The sequence below is a fragment of the Trachurus japonicus genome, chromosome 6 (genome assembly GCF_045865225.1).
Source record: "Trachurus japonicus isolate A0001 chromosome 6, Traja_1.0".
Taxonomy (NCBI): domain Eukaryota; kingdom Metazoa; phylum Chordata; class Actinopteri; order Carangiformes; family Carangidae; genus Trachurus; species Trachurus japonicus.
In genome coordinates, this window is record NC_140912.1 from 26,025,222 (window position 1) to 26,042,509 (window position 17,288).

The 17,288-nt window shown below is 42.0% G+C and overlaps 2 protein-coding genes across 2 annotated transcripts; both read left to right on the forward strand.

Annotated features, from left to right (window-relative positions):
* The first annotated feature begins 228 nt into the window (after positions 1-228).
* Positions 229-9,405, forward strand: bbs2 (Bardet-Biedl syndrome 2). Its single transcript, XM_085780021.1, has 18 exons — positions 229-372; positions 975-1,108; positions 1,854-2,081; positions 2,201-2,326; positions 2,672-2,734; positions 2,870-2,947; positions 3,105-3,209; positions 3,435-3,521; positions 3,652-3,787; positions 3,957-4,096; positions 5,152-5,281; positions 5,385-5,556; positions 5,684-5,813; positions 5,938-6,057; positions 6,526-6,663; positions 6,949-7,061; positions 7,309-7,457; positions 8,271-9,405. Exons 2-18 carry the CDS (start codon positions 992-994, stop codon positions 8,375-8,377), a joined length of 2,139 nt encoding a protein of 712 aa, XP_085636147.1. The 5' UTR covers positions 229-372; positions 975-991; the 3' UTR covers positions 8,378-9,405.
* Positions 9,406-10,783: 1,378 nt separating this feature from the next.
* Positions 10,784-16,765, forward strand: b3gnt9 (UDP-GlcNAc:betaGal beta-1,3-N-acetylglucosaminyltransferase 9). The gene is made up of 7 exons (XM_085780022.1): positions 10,784-11,058; positions 12,204-12,475; positions 12,572-12,691; positions 13,793-14,158; positions 14,796-15,037; positions 15,122-15,377; positions 16,100-16,765. The coding sequence occupies exons 2-7, from the start codon at positions 12,368-12,370 to the stop codon at positions 16,460-16,462; spliced, it is 1,455 nt and encodes a 484-aa protein (XP_085636148.1). The 5' UTR covers positions 10,784-11,058; positions 12,204-12,367; the 3' UTR covers positions 16,463-16,765.
* The last annotated feature ends 523 nt before the right edge of the window (positions 16,766-17,288 follow it).

Sequence of the window (17,288 nt, forward strand, 5' to 3'; positions counted from 1 at the left end):
GCAGGATGAACAATAGCCTATGTGCAATGTAATGTAATGTACAAGTGCAGGTGTGCAACTCTTATTATGCTATTAAAGAGTCTGATGGCTGCTATTATAGGGTATAAGTTGCAAACCATTTGTTTACATGTTTCTTTTATATTTGAAGTAACCATGTCAATAGATACAAGGGTGTTTTTTCCCCACTCAACGATCCCTCATTGCACCATTGCTCCTCTAAACTCTTTTATTTTGAAAGGTGCAGACAGGAAGAGGTTGTTGTCAGGGAATCAGCGGTGACCTGTCGCTACGTTGCCTTGGCACCCAGCTAGCTTATTAGCTTGCTAGCTTATTAGCACAAAACCTAGCAGTTGCAGCTGAGGAGGGGACCAGGTGAGGATATTCTCTCAAAAAAAACGTGATCTCGTTTTGTTGTGTTTTGTTTCTTAGAGTCGTCGGTAGTTTGGAGTTGTTTCCGGAAACACGGAAGCCAGCAACGTTAATGTTACCTAGTTAAGCTAGGCTTGGAAGGCAATGTAATCAGATATAAACGATTTTTCTTTTTTTAAAATAAAAATGAAATAGTGTATGCTAGCTGGTAGTGATATAAAACATATAATATGTTTTAAAAGCCGCACGTGGTGTCTGTTTGGGTGGTATTATTTGCATTCTTGTTCAGTAAACGACAGGGAGATTAGCTAGCCGAGAAGCTTTAGCTTGCCACTCTTTGTTGCTAGGCAACAGAACTCACCACTGGATGTCGTGGGGTAAAGCCTGTAATTACATTAGTGTGGCAAAATCACGCATTGTCACTTCAGACCATGAGCACGGAAGCCTTCTTTACTGATGCGCTGGATTGGTCAATCTTGAAATCCACTAAAAGAAATGAGCTGGAATAATGAATAACCCCGTGCTGTCTGTCTGTCTGTCTGTCTGTTTGTTTGTTTGTCTGTCTGTTTGTCTGCTGCCTTCTTGTTTGATCACGTCTGGTTAAGGATATACAGCAGGCACCATGTTGGTCCCCATATTCACGCTGAAGCTGAACCACAAGATTAACCCTCGCATGGTGACTATTGGAAAATTTGATGGAGTGCACCCATGCCTTACTGCAGCCACGCAGGCTGGAAAGGTGAGTGAGACTATTACCATGTTCATTGTGCCTACACAACATAAATGAACACATAGTAGTGAGCAAAAAGAAGATGGCATAGTGTGGTTTATTTTCAGGTGTTTAGCTAAAAATCCCATGCTTGCTTTTGTGGCCTTGTGATAAACATTGCAGAAAGTGAATGACCCTTACTCACATATTCTTCCGACTTCCCTCAATTTGCAATACTTCCCCACATTTTGTTTAGACTCAAAGAATTAATCAATATACACTACTCATAAAAAGTTAGGGATGTTTGGCTTTTGGATTAAATTTCAGAATGCACCTAAAATGCACTACAGTATAACCTTTACAGGTGAACTTAATTTAACCTTCTCTAAACTTTTGAATGCCAATTGTTCAATGTTTCAGTACTTATTGAATAACATGCTGTTCTCTAACAAGGTGATTAACCACAAAAATCACAAGCACCGTCTGATTTAGTGGTTCAATTGTCATTGAACCACTAAATGTTCTGGTTCAATGGCAATTTGTATACAGTCCTCTTCTCTCTCCCTCTCTTCTCTGTGATGTTCAAATTTTGACATCATGAGACCAAGACAACACTTTGACTTCTACTTAGAAGGCCTGCTTTCATGATAGAATATCACTGTAGCATGAACTTTTTATAGGGATATTCTTGTCAAATATCCCTAACTGTTTGTGAGTATAGTGTATTAATTAATACATTTTTACCTCATGCCCTCCTCTCTGTCTCTTTAAAAAGGTTTTCATCCACAACCCTCATGCTCGTGGTCAGAGACCTGTGGCCCACCGACTGAGCCAGAGCACCCAGGACTCTGACATCTCGCTGCTCAACATCAACCAGGCAGTCACTTGTCTAACAGCAGGACAGCTTGGACCAAACACCACCGGGGACACGTTATTAGTGGGTTCCCAAACCAATCTGCTGGCCTACGATGTCCATGACAATGCTGATGTATTCTACAGAGAGGTGAGTTAATAGGCAGTTAGGATGAATAGAGAAAGGGATAACTTTGGGCTGATTAAAAACAGGAACATGGACAATGCTTTATGCCTTGTTTGGCTTTAACACCTTGTTTCCATTTGTAGGTGACTGATGGGGCCAATGCTATCGTGTTGGGGAAACTTGGGGACATTGCTTCTCCTCTTGCCATCATTGGAGGGAACTGTGCCTTGCAAGGCTTCGACTATGAGGGCAATGACCACTTTTGGACAGTAAGAACTAACATCATACTTTGAAGTCAGACTACACTTCAGTTTGTCTTATCTTTAAGTGTCATACGTCAGCAATTAAGTGTTTAATATCAATCTGAACATTGGAGTTAGTTATTATCCTTTATCATGAACTAGTCACGGGCTATATCTTCATACTTTTGTATTATGAACCATAATTCAACCACATACAGGGTGGATTCATGATATAATTTTTAATTATCAGGCAAATTCATCTAAAATTAATACATAAGACTGTGCTGTGATTGCTTTCAGGCCCTGTAAGAAGTTGTTGTCCTTTGGATCAACATTTCTGTTAATTGTAATCATGAAATATCTTGTTCTTAGGTAACTGGAGATAATGTCCGGTCTCTAGTGCTCTGTGACTTCACTGGGGATGGGAAGAATGAGGTAAGTCCTGACCTGCTTGCATTCTAAGAAATGCTGTGTGTGTGTCTGCAGCAGGTTTTATTGCTTCCCTTCAGTCTGTCTCCTGTCGTCAACAACTCACTATTCACACATGTTAAATGAAATTTATGTTTATAGCTTCTGGTTGGATCTGAGGACTTTGACATCAGGGTGTTCAAAGAGGACGAGCTTGTGTCTGAGATGACTGAAAATGAGGTAAATGAGTGGAAAGTAAATTAATTTACTTTGACTAAGTTGTGTTTTTTAATTATGCTAAATTGAGGAAGGGATTTTTTTTAGAGCAGGCAGTAATGGAAAAATAACTGTTCTGGACATTGCACTGGTATGACCCTCTCTGTCTTTCTTCATCCAGACAGTAACATCATTGTGCCATATGCATGGCAGCAGGTTTGGCTATGCCCTGGCTAATGGCACTGTTGGAGTCTATGACCGCACTGCTCGCTACTGGAGGATCAAGGTACCACAGTGATGTATTTTTGGACATGATGACCTAGCCTTTATAGACAAATAAGCATAAACACTACTGTATGTGTTACATTTTCTGTAGCTTTTTATACTGAAGTCCTCCCTTGTATATTGTATTATCATAATACCTATCTGGCATATGATACCTTAAATATTTCAATAATGGCTGATTAACAATGACAATGTTTCAATATACTATGTAATGCTGTGTTTTCAGTCTAAGAATCACGCAATGAGCATCCATGCCTTTGACCTGAATGCTGATGGAGTTGTGGAGCTTATTACTGGATGGTCTAATGGAAAGGTAAGCACGCTACTTAACAGGCCTGGAGTCTAGGAACAAGCTCTTATTCATAATAATATTTTTGAGTGATTTCTGTAGTTTTTCCTGCTGTACTTCATTTTCTGATCACGTTCTTTTTTTGTTGTTGCAGATTGATGCTCGTAGCGACCGTACAGGTGAGGTCATTTTCAAAGACAACCTCTCCTCATCCGTGGCAGGAGTGGTGGAGGGAGACTACAGGTTGGATGGACAGAAACAACTGATCTGCACTTCCATAGAGGGAGAGGGTAAGTTGTATTCTGGACCAATGTAGTTACATTTTTGTGGTTTTTATATATAAGACATTTATTTATACTGTATACTCAAATAGACTGCACACATGCTAGACATGATTTGAGAGAATGTCTTTTTGAGCTTTATGGTGTTATCATTGTTGTCAATGTGTGTATCCTGTAGTCCGTGGTTACCTGCCAGCCAGTAAGGACCTAAAAGGAAATCTCATGGACACCAGTGCTGAGCAGGACCTGATTAGAGAGCTCAGCCAGCGCAGACAGAATCTGCTGCTTGAGCTACGAAACTATGAAGAGAACGCCAAGGTACATTTATTTATATTCATGTATTTGTACAGATTATGCTCTCCAATTCTCATCCATCCAGCTATTTTTTCCTGAGGTGTGATCTCTCTGAATCTCTCTCTGCTCAGCTTTTTTTTTCCCTTTCTAATTTCATTCATCATTTTTGCCACTCCCCTGTTCACCTCAGAGATGGCGGACTTCATATAGATCAGGGGTGGGGAACGTCCGGCCTCCGGGCCGTATACGGCCCGCGAGACCATTTCAATCGGCCCGCAATGCAATACAATTTTTATATTTTATATGTTATGCATATATGAATAAATTAAAAAAAAAAAAAAAGCAGGAAAAAATATATCGCCAGCCATTCGTTTTCTGAGAGAAACAGACGGCCTATGTCCTATGTCCGAGTCAACGTCAGGGTCAGTGAATACAGCATGTGATGTAGGCTACTGTCATTGCATTGGGCCAGAGTGATTGACAAGTGATGGATCATGGCGACTGTCAAGAAAAGGGAGGTGGACGCAGAATGTCGCGTATTCCAGGAAAAATGGACAAATTACTTTTTCTTTGTTGAAGTGAAAGGCAAGCCAGTGTGCCTAGTTTGTGGCGAGGCGCTGGCAGCTTGAAACAACTTGATGAGTTGAGAGGACAATGCGTTTGGATAAAATTAATGCTCTTCGTCGGAGTTTGGGTACTCAACAAGTAGCTGTCTCATGACCGCAGACTGACAGAGAGAATATTACGCGTGCAAGTTTTGTGGTGGCGACGAAGCTGAAACCTCACGCTGAAGGAGAGTTCGTGAAAAACAGTTCCAGCCATCACATTAGGTGAGTCTAGAAATGCAGCAATCATGAGGCTTATAACACAGCAGTTAGACTTTTTTCGCTAGTTATGTGATCATAATAGTAGGCTATGGCCCTCGGAGGACTTTATAAAAATTGAAATGGCCCTTGATATGAAAAAGGTTCCCCACCCCTGATATAGATGATCACAGGATTCATAACCGACAGTAGACAGGCTATTATTGTGTTTGTGCAACATAACATTTAACACAAACTGTTAAACTATTGTTTCAGGGTGTGTCAGAGACAAACAGTGGGATGGGTGTCATACCAGCCAACACCCAGCTACAGACAGCACTGTCAGTGAGACCTGCTACGGAGGCCCAGAAGGCTCATGTGGAGCTCAGCATTTCAACTCCAAATGGTACAGCGTTGTAGCAGTTGAGCTGATAATTTTAAGCCCATCATTCATGTGCTGAATACGAATTATAATATTAATGCTTGAATCTCTGCTTTATCCCGTACAGAGACAATCATCCGTGCCGTGCTCATCTTTGCTGAGGGAATATTTGAGGGTGAGAGCCATGTTGTGCATCCCAGTGCCCAGAACCTGTCAGGCTGCGTCCGCGTCCCCATCGTTCCTCCAAAAGACATACCAGTGGATCTGCACATCAAAGCCTTTGTTGGAGGGAAAACTAGGTACGGCATGCCCACTAGCAAACAAACTCATGGCATACTGGGTTTATAAAGGATATGATAATTCAAACTTTCTCCCCAATCAATTAACAACACTAGTTTGTCTCCTCTGCCTTCTTTTCTTCTCCAGCACACAGTTCCACGTGTTTGAAATCACTCGTCAGCTGCCTCGTTTCTCCATGTACGACGTCAACTTTGACTCCTCGGCCGATCCGCCCACTGGAGTGGTCACCTTCAGCATCAGTGACCGACCACAGCGGGTAGGCTGCAACACTGCCGATCTATGTTGAAGGCATTCTCTTGCCAAGGTTTATTTATTTTTTCATTCATTGATTCATTAATTTCCCCCGGATTTATTTGTGTAATTTTTCTTTGTGGGTGTAGGTGGTGATGTGGCTGAATCAGAACTTCCTGCTTCCAGAGGGAGTGGACAGTCCTGATGTCACCTTTAGCTCACTAAGAGGAGGGGGACTGTTGTCCATCAGCATGGCCAGCAACGGACAGGTACACACAAGGACGCAATAATGATGTGTTTAGGTTTAACCTTACAGTATTTCATAGTTGTAGCTTTTTTTTAAAAACATGTTCACAATGATGTTTAACTTTAAATTCCCAAGGAAGTTAATGTACTTAAACTTCATGTATTTAAACTTCATTTATATAAATAAAGTCACTGTGATTTCATTTATTTGGAAACTAAACAACTAACAGTCTACATAAAAAAAAACCTGTGCTTAATGTCTCATTATATATCTGTTTTTAACAGTAATCAGGTCAGTTGAGTCATGAATTCCTCTTATCATGCTGTAGCAGAGGAATCAAATTATTCCATGCACATTATGAAACTTCTCTGGGACTTTTCTAAGATTTCCATGATTAGTCTGTAAGCATAAAGTCACACTTATCAGTTACAGCAATGAAATCGACTGAAATCACTCGGTTACATAATTAATTCCCAATCTGTCCAATCAGATCACTCTGAAAACTGATGACATCGACCTGGCTGGAGATCTGGTCCAATCACTGGCCTCCTTCTTGGCAATAGAGGACCTGTCAGCAGAAGCAGATTTCCCAGTATACTTTGAGGAGCTGCGCACGACACTCACCGAGGTTTGGCTTTATTTGGATTGAAGTCTGTTCTGTCAGACAATTTATGCTTCTTATTCCACTTAAACATTGAAACACAAATGTTTATCAGGGAATCCCGTGTAAAACGCTGTGAGCTGAGAAAAGTTAAGCTTGCTCATGAAAGGTTCAGTCTTTATTTGTCAATGTGAAAGTTGTGCATCTAGTTTGTGTTGCGCATGCTGTGTTGAGTCTGTCATGACCTGTTTGTTTAGTAAACCAGAACTTAAATCCCTGCCTCTGTGGTGTATTAAAACATCTGTTTGCTAGGTGGATGAGTTCCACTCGGTCCATCAGAAGTTGACTGCAGCCATGGCCGACCACTCCAACTACATCAGGAACATGCTGGTGCAAGCAGAGGATGCTCGCCTTATGGGTGACATGTGAGTTACCAAGTAATCCCTTCACCCATACTCACTTCAACACTTCATAGATCATAAATCAAGTCGTCAAGTTCCACCAAATATGTTAACTAGTGACTTCTGGATCAAAATAACATTAAGAACATAAACTGTACATATTTCACCACGGATTGATAACAAGAGTGTTAGTTTAGAAACAAAAAGAAAAAAAGTTACATTGTAATTTTTCATTTTCTCCATGTCTTCTCTCATTCTCTGTTTCCTGTAGGACGACCACGAAGAAGCGTTACAGAGAGCTGTATGATCTAAACAGGGATCTCATCAACGAGTATAAGATACGCTCTAACAACCACAATGCCCTACTGGCCTGTCTCAAGTCAGTCAACCAGGCCATACAGCGGGCTGGTAGACTCCGAGGTAAGCCAGTCTGTGTATGTGTGTGTGCACTATGATCACGCACATTAGAGAAAGCAGTCTGATTAATTAGACGTTTGTTTCAAACATCTAATGAATCTTGTGTGCAATACGTGTTTGAGTCAGTTAAATGTTTCTCAGTGTGTTTGAGTGTGGCTGATTGTCTGTAGCTATTTTTGGCAGCGTAACAACATGTAGCTCGTTAGTTAGGAGTGAAGAGAGTTTTGACAGGAAACAACACTCGTAACCACGTGTTGTCATTTTACAAGTTGTCTCCAAATCTGACTCTGAAGGCAAGGCAAGGCAATTTTATGTGTATAGCCCGTTCTTACAAACAGTTTATCTCAACGGGCTTTACACAGCATCATGACAACATCTGCCCTTAGACCCTCACATTGACTGAGGAAAAACTCCCAGGAATACCCTTTTAACAGGGAAAAAATTGGAGAAACCTCAGGGTGAGCAACAGGGGAGGGATCCCTCACCCAGGAGGAGAAGAGCTGGAGAAAATTGGGAGAAATTTAAAACAGTGGCTTTTTCCTGTGGCAGAAGAAGAAAAATAAGAAGGAACAAATTCCCATTAATAACATGTATTCAACAATAATAAAGAATGTGGGGTAAAACTTAAGAGGAAAAAAGATTTGACACATTAATCCTGGTTTGAGCAACATTTGGCAATGAGCAGAGCTTTGAAGCTTAGAAATGATTTAGGACAGGCTCATCAGCTTTTATGTGTCGTTACATCTTACATACCTGTCTTGTCACCTCCTAATCTCTCTCTCTTCATCTCTCTTCTTTAACCTTTTTTTTTTTCAGTCGGTAAGCCCAAGAACCAGGTGATCTCCGCCTGTCGAGACGCCATCAAAAGCAATAACATCAACTCACTCTTCAGGATCATGAGAGCCGGCACTGCGTCCTCCTGAGAGAGGGACACAGGAACCGACAGAACAGAACGAAACGGAGAGACGCTTGTTGTGAACACAGTAAATATGTGTGGACTTAAAAGCAGAAGACACTAGGACTCTGGAAAGGGGGGGACACTGTTGTAGCCTTAATCCATCTTTTTTTTTTCCACGACTCAGTTTTGAGCAACAGCCTGGCAGCAACATTCGGCACCGGCTCCTTGAAAACTTGACATTCTGCAGCGTCAGAAGTAAAAGTGCTGACCACAGGCCTAATGCACTGTCATCCATCTCAGTGTTGCTCTGTGGCCGTTGTGGAGGAGCTGACTTTTTTTTTTTTCTTTTTTTTTTGTGCCGTCCACCTTAGCTAGACAAAGAGTCAAAGTTAGTGTAGGAGTGATGTAACTGTTTAGAGAGTTCAGCTGGACCAAAAACAGGAAAGGGAGACTTTGACCAAAAAACTTGCATATACGGTCTGAGGAGGGCGATGCTTTAGAGTACCGAGTAATCAGTTCACTGATCGAAACGGTTCAGCATATTGCTGGGTTTTTTTCCCCCATCAGTTACACACTCACATATTCAGTGTGTGGTGATCAGTAGTTCTTAAGGTTTATTGAGGCGATCAGGTGACCGTTTAAAGAAAGTTTAAACTTCAGAAAAATCATCCAGACTCTCCGTTTCCGAGGCAAGGCGAGGCCTACAGTACGTGCTGTTTAATCCAGCTGACACAGTGATGTTTAGAGAGAGCACAGCTGGGGCGAGGGACAGAGCAGCTCTCTGAGACAGAGCGTTTTGTGCCCGTGAAATCACCGACAACGACGACGGCCCAGACGGCTCAACTCAGACCCAGGCCTCTGCTCCCAGCTGTCGTTGTGTGCGCGTGGTGTTTGTAGCCAAAGAATAAACTATTTAAAAAAAATAATGAATGTTACAGAGGACCGAAGCTGTGTGTATAACTTGTTTACCTTTTTTGTAGATCGTACACAGAGATTGCAAAATGTAATGTCGTGTTTGTCGCAGAAACTATTATTAAATTAACTTATGTTTTAAATGTTTGTGGAACTGTTGACTTTCTTGGAGCGATTTTAAGTTTCAGACAAACTGATAAGCTCAGCGGTTTCACTCCCACTGCACCTCTGGTTTGACTTTAATGTTGAAAATACAATTAGAGCGTGTAAAATCAGCGAGGCCAGTCCTCTTCTTAAATGAGCAGCCAAACATCTTTGTCTCTTTTCATGTTCTTTTGTTTTTTATCTGATGGTCTGAATGTCTCTTTCAAACTGCAGAACAGATGTTCAGCATCAGTAACTTTAGACAACCTACAGCCAAGTGTCCCCGCAGCCAGCAGCAAGTCGTGTAGGTGTGATGTATTCAAAGACATCAGAGACTCTGGGAAAGTGGTTTCGAATTGTATTCTTACTCTCCACTGAGCTCTTCTACCGCAGCTGTTGAGGGTTCAGCCAGTGCTTTGCTCAAGGACACTTCTGGACTTCGTATGTAAAAATATGTGATGACTGTGTTTCCATTCAAGTGAATCAGGAATGTGAAGAGGTCTCGTCTGAGATTTTTGAATCTACGTGTGTGTGTGTAACCTTAACCTATATTTTATGGCTAATTTCACTGCATCTGAATATGATGTCATTGTTCATTATGATGTCACCTAACACATGTCACCTCTTCCTCTAGATTTGTTCTGTTTTCTGTGTTTTCTCTCTTTTCTTTCCTTCTTCAGTGCCTTGACCAGGCCCCAGAAGCTGTGCTGCCTCCAGGGACACTGTGCTCTAGCTGGACCCGAGCCCCGAGTCCCCCTGTAAGAACAGGCGAGACAAAGTCATGACTCATGTTTTACGGTTTACACCACTTTTTCTTTTCTTTTCCTTTTTTAATGTATCCCTCCTTTTTCTTTCTTCCTTTTCCATCTTCTCCTGTTGCTGTGTTGGCATCTGGCTTGCTCAGCTCCAGTTCAAGTCACGTGGTCGGAATTTTTCAAGAAAAAAATGAAGATGCTGCATTCACGTGCTTCTGGCAACCTCCAACTTCTTGCTACTGAGTCCAATCCAATCCAATCCAATCCATTTTATTTATAAAGCACATTTAAATAAACACAAAGGTTTCCAAAGTGCTGTACAGTGAAATAAAAACAATAAAACATACAAAAAAAAAGGCAAAAATACTAAAGATAAAAAAAAATACACAATAAAACTTAATAAATAAATAATTAGACTCTAGAATAATAGAGTCAGACTTTGTCACAGGGCCTGTCCATGTGTGGGAGTTTGATGTTTGGTGATGATGAGTTAATAAATAAGCAGGTTCATGTTAGAGCTTTTTAATCTGTTGGATGTGTTCGCATGGTTCCGAGGGTCCAAGAGGGAATATGCAGTCGCGGTATTTCCTACGGTACGTGAAGGCACCATGAGCGCAGCCGCTCGTAAAGTTGAGCAGTTGCAGGAGAAGAGTTTGAGTCTTCTCTCTCCCTCTCTTTCTCTCGTCTTTCACGGACACGCACACTGCGACTGTCTTCTCCTCTTCTTTTTTTATTTATTTTATTTCATTTTCATTTTATTTATTTATTTTTTTACCACTGAATGTTTTTCTCTGTAAACTCTGCAGCTCAGTTTCATCGGTTTGTTGCTTATTTCAGGTAGCTGCGTTCACTGCACAGATGTTTTCAGTTTGACCTCCTCCTCCGTCTCGGTCTGGTAAGTTTTCAATGACTCAAATGCTTCACTGCGTCTTGCACGTTAACGGAATCAGTCAGTCAGCTCAAACTTGCGCCGCATGCAGTATTTTTTTCTCTCCCCCGGCCCGCATGCAAACAGAAATGTGCAGTTTGCGGATTATTCAGACACTTTTGGTTGACTCTGGCTCTTCTGTAATTGGCGCTCTTTGATTGACGGCTCCTTTGCGTGATGTCTTTCTGCACCGTCAGCAAAGTTTAGTGATGCTTTCTGACATGGATGTTGGGACACTGTGTTCTTAGAAATATTGTGTGCCCTCATGTTCCCTTACATAAGACACAGACACTCCCCCTCCCAAGCAGAGGAGCGAGGAAGAGAGGGGATTTGGGATGGGAAGGAGATCAATAATATATAGTTTCTGCATTTATTTTTTAGATATTATAAGATCTGTGAAGTATAATCACAGTCATAAAGTGGAAGAAAGCGCTGGGATTTGTTCGAAAATTAGATTTTATTGTAGTAGATAAGATGAACAAGGCCTTTAATTCAATTTAGTTCAATTTGTGTAGAGACAAATCATAATATACAGTATCTCAAGCACTTTACAGCTTCACTTAATTATACAGAGAGTCTGCCTCCACTGGTCAGGGTTGGAGAGGAGAGAGTAGAGCGAAACAGAGACCATGAATAGCTGTACATATTTGACTGGTTAAAAGATATTGCTACTATATTCTCTTATCATAATGCACATTTTTATTTTTATGAACAACTTGTAGTGGAAGATGATTGAACATAATCATATGACATTTCTACATAACCCTATAAGGAACAATGGAAAGATAAGGCTTGGGGAGTAAAAAAAGCCTAACCTTTATTTTGGTTCTGTGGTGGTGATGTGATGAGTTGGCTCTTTTTGTTTTAGTCAGATTCCTCAAAAAAACAAAAAAACATCGTAATTACGACAAAGGATTTAATATCCAACTTGGAAAGTAAAATTGAATGCTCTGAAATGTTTTTTCTGAATTTTGTAAAACTTTCTTTCAACTTCCATCCTGATTATTGTCATTGAATACTTAGCATCTTACTGGCCCATCTAGGCATAATTAAACACTGATTAAATTAAATCAACTTACTAACTATTGACATTTTTCTCCTGTTGTGTCCAGGTGTCTGAGGACGATGGAAGATGGAGACAGAGACGGTGGATGTACATTCAGTCACATGATGAGTGATATGCACAAAGGAGGCATATGAAGTCAACATGAAGTTTAGGAGCCCCTCTCCAATGCATTATAGTTTAATACTGATCTGAGGTCAGTGTCCATAGAAGATGCTGAGGAGGACAGTCATGTTGAGGAGGATCCTCCACGTGAAGGGAGACGTGATGTGCACGATGCTGCTGCTGGTTCTGTTCTGTCTGCTGCTCTATGCTCGCCAGGTAACGACGACCACACCAAAACAACCAGCAATTTAATTTAAATGTCCTGAATGATCCAAATGTCTTTCACTCCCCATGTCCCCATCATGTGTCCAGGTGGTGCTGTCCTCTGGTTGGGACAGACCGGTCTGGAAGCTGGAGATCCACGGCTCAACCAGCTCCAGCCGGACGCTGCTGGGAACCAGTGGGGCGAAAGTGGTCAAAGAGCCTCCAGGGGTAGGACCTGCTCTAATTCTACTGTGTGTGTGTGTTTGTTTGCATGTAGGTAGCACAATCAAAGAAGTTTTTATTGTCTCTGAATGTCTGTTAGTTTGGTTTTTTGCTTTATTTGAGATTCCTATTGCACTTTATCCTCCAGTCATAACACCTCACTAATCTCTAATGTTCAACAACGTTAATGCAAATATTCATGAAACAGTTAGCAAACAATTAAATGATTAGCGTCAGAGGGAAGGTGGGGGATAGTGAAGCATCTGAATAGTTGAATTTCAGCTTGAAATGTTACAAACAGGGTTCCTACGCAAGTATGGAAAGTGGAAAAGTATGACATTTGATACATTTCCAGGTCTGGAAATGTATGGAAAATGGAAACTATTGTCTGGAAATATATTTATCATCTGGTTTTGGTCTTATCTGAAGTTATTTGGGTTCATTATTTTGTACTACCTTTGTACCTAGCTACAATCTCCTGGAAATTATTTGGTTACATAATGGCATACACATTCAGAATAATGAAAACAAATGATTAATTACATGCTTTTTTATATTATGCACATCTATTTACTCAAATATCACAAATTATTTGAATTTTTTTACAGAGAAGTCTGGAAATTAGGGTCTGGAAAAAGTATGACATTTGGACATTTGAAATGTGTAGGAACCCTGTACAAATAGTCGATCCAAATAAACGCATAAATAATAATGTGATGCATACAGTATAGATGACGTGACTGAGCTTATAGAAACAAGATTAGGAGATATCTCTCAGTCTGGTGGCTGCTCACATCAGATACAATATCGTCACATACTGTTTACTGTCGGATCAGGATACTGTACAGTATGTTCTGTATGAATATTCATACTGCATATGTAGAGTGCATCAGTGTTTGTGCACACACACCGTGTGTTTGTATTTTTGTTTGTGTTATTTGTCCATCTGCACTGATTCACACAGAGTCCAGCTCAGTTTATGATGAAGCAGGATCAACATTTCATTCTCTATCGCTTAGAAAATCTGGGGCAATTCATTATCTGCCCATTAAAATGACATTTACTCGTGTGGTCATTGTCCTCTGTCTTCTGTCTTCCATCCGTCAGCTTCCACCGAGCCCCTCCAGAGATCCAGAGCCTCCTCCCTGTAAGTCGCAGGCCAAGACTAAACCTCCGCCGGCCAAGTCCAAGCCTCAGGTCAAATCGAAGGGGAAATCCAAGTCGCGACGGAAGAATGCTGTGCCAACCAAACCGGCTGGGAACGCCCTGCCCACCATGCCGCCGTTCGACTTTGAGACTTACCTGAGAGAAAAGGACAACAGGAACTTTCAGCTGCTCATAGACCAGCCGGAGAAATGTCACATCACAGGAGCAGAGGGAGGAGGAGGAGGAGGAGGAGATGAAGGGTCGACCACCGCTCCCTACATGCTCATCGCAGTGAAGTCCATCGCTGCAGATTTTGATAAGCGACAGGTAGATCATCCAAAGTTTTATTAATGCAACACGTCCAATCAATGTCCAAGTATATAATATACAGCTCTGGAAAAATTAAGAGACCACTCCCAAAATGATCAGTTCCTCTGGTTTTACTATTTATAGATGTGTTTGAGTAAAATTAAATTAAAAACAATTTGTTTTATTCTATCAACTGCCAAAATTGAAATAAAAATATTGTCATTTAGAGCTTTTATTGGCTGAAAATGACTAAACTAGTCTAAATAACAAAAAATATCATATCTTTTCAGACCTTGAATAATAATAATGCAAAGAAAACATGTTCATATTTATTCCTAAACAACACAGCAAGAATATTTTAAATCAGTTTTTGTGGGATAATGTCAATGTTTAATCTCAGCAGTGGTTTTTGTATAAAATCAGATGTGGTTCAGGTGATGACCTCATCAGTGTCTCATTAAGTAGAATGAGTTGTGTTTGTGTTGGTATTTAAAACTGAAAAGAAAAGAATGACTGTCATACACATCACACACATCATACATGTAGAGATGCTTTTAAGAAACATTTGTGAAAGTGGTCTCTTATTTTTTTCCAGAGCTGTATATAGTATAACATGTTTCCTTTCCATTTCTCCTCACTCTTGACTTTTTTTTAGGTGGTACGTCGGACGTGGGGTAAAGAGGGACAGTTCCAAAACGGCGTGTCCATTCGTACGGTTTTCCTGCTGGGCGTTCCCAGGAATCGAACCGCCCTCCCTCTGTGGGACCGGCTCCTGGCCTACGAGAGTCAGGCGTTCAGTGATATTCTGCTCTGGGACTTTGAGGACACTTTCTTCAACCTGACGCTGAAGGAGACACATTTTCTGGAATGGGTCAACAGCAGCTGTCCGCACGTCAAGTCAGTGTTTCCAGAAGAAATCAAGAGTTTACATGACTTTCAGCTCGTAGCTCACACACACAAACGTTTTCTTTTGTCTTCCAGGTTCATCTTCAAGGGCGATGCTGATGTGTATGTGAACGTGGAGAACATATTAGAGATGCTGCAGGGGCAAAAGTCAGACGAGGATCTGTTTGTCGGTGACATCATCATCCACGCCAAGCCGATCCGCCGCCGCAGTTCCAAGTACTACGTCCCAGAGTTCGTGTACGGAGGAGGTTTGTACCCCAACTACGCTGGAGGAGGAGGGTTTGTCATGTCGGGACACACAGCTCGCAGACTCAGCTCTTCATGTCAACAGGTAAGTCAAATTAAATAACAGAATAAACATTTTATTTAAGTTTTACTTTAAAGGGATAGTTCAACATTTTGGCAAATTGGCCCATTGCCATAATCCCTATAGTCATAGCAGTAGGTTTGTTACCTTTAATTGTCAGTGCAAGCTATTTTTAGAACGGCGGAGCAGAGCCGCGAGCTGCTCAGAGCTATGCTACGGAGGCTCATGGGATTTCTTGGTTTCCCTCATCAAACTCATCAAATACACAATCCAACAACTCCAAAACGTTCTCGTCGACAAGTTGTGACCTGCACATTCACCACGCTATGAGATGATAACAGAATGTTACAAGACGGAGTTGTTTTCAAGGTAAATTCATGCAAAACCGCTGATGCGCGTTCCCGTCCCGTCAGGAGCAGTTTTTCGGCAAGCAGTCTCTGCATTTGCCTCGTCTCGTAACGTTCTGTTATTATCTCATAGCGTGGTGAATGTGCAGGTCACAACTTGTCGACGAGAACGTTTTGGAGTTGTTGGATTGTGTATTCGATGAGTTTGATGAGAGAAACCATGAGCCTCGGTAGCGTAGCTCTGAGCAGCTCGCGGCTCTGCTCCGCCGTTCTAAAAATAGCTTGCACCGACAATTAAAGGTAAAGAACCTACTGCTATGACTATAGGGATTATTATGGCAATGGGCCGATTTGCCAAAATGTTGAACTATCCCTTTAAGATCTTCTTGCTTCTTCCAGGTGGAGTTGTTCCCCATCGACGATGTCTTCCTGGGAATGTGCCTCCAGCTGATTGGCGTCAAACCGTCGCGCCACCAGGGCTTCAGGACCTTCGGCATTCCCCGGCCGTCCGCGGCGCCCCACCTCCAGACGTTCGACCCCTGTTTCTACCAGGAGCTCATGGTCGTCCACAGCCTCAGCGTCCCGCAGATCTGGCTCATGTGGAACCTCCTGCATGACCCCAAACTGAGCTGCCACAACAGGACCAGCCTGACGTCGTGGCCCTTTAAGTGGCGGGGGAGGACGGGGGCGGCGGCGGAGGAGGGGGGGACGGCGGGAGAGGAGACGGACTACGGTGAGAAGCGGGTATTCATCACTCATTAGTGACCCTCTGCAGGGCCGAGTGGCGTCTGCAAGCGGCTGCTACAGAGTGGTTACACAACTTGAAAGGACCTGTGACGCGTTCAAAAGCACTGTTGAGTCGTAGGAACATTTATCAAAGCTGGCAGATCAACACGGGGGGAAATGAACTGGCAAATACGCTGTAGACTTTTCAGCGAGGAATCCCAAAGAGAATTTAGGAGAGCCACATCTGTGTGTTCACACGAGGCAAGATGATTCTGATCTGCAGAGAGGATGGTTAGATGAGTTTAAAAAGATCTCTCTTGACTATTGAATGTGCAATTTTTACGAAGTGTTGTGTTACAAACACAGATCGACAACGACAACATCACTAAAAATGCGGTTAGCTGGTTTAACCCCATCCGGGTGTTGAATGCATGTGTTAGTCTGAGACCACAACAATGTCTCTCTTTGGACCGTGTGGACGGACCAGACTGGGAAAGACAGCAGATCGTCTTTTTGTGTGTTCTGATGTGAATCACTTGCAGAGATGCTCCTCTCCTCCTTGTTATGCTGGATGGAAGCACAAATGGACGGCTGCATTATCTGTTCCCTGGAGGAACAACAAATGAAAGCTAAATCGAGACCAGCTGGGACCACAGTACACACACACACACACACACACACACAGGCAAAACCTCTGCTGAATGTTTTTGTGTACTTTAAAGGGATAGTTCAGCATTTTGGCAAATTCGCCTATTGCCATAATCCCTATAGTCATAGCAGTAGGTTCATTAGCTTTAATTATCGGTGCATGTTGTTTTGAGATCGGCGGGGCAGAGATGTGAGCTGCTCAGTGAACACAATG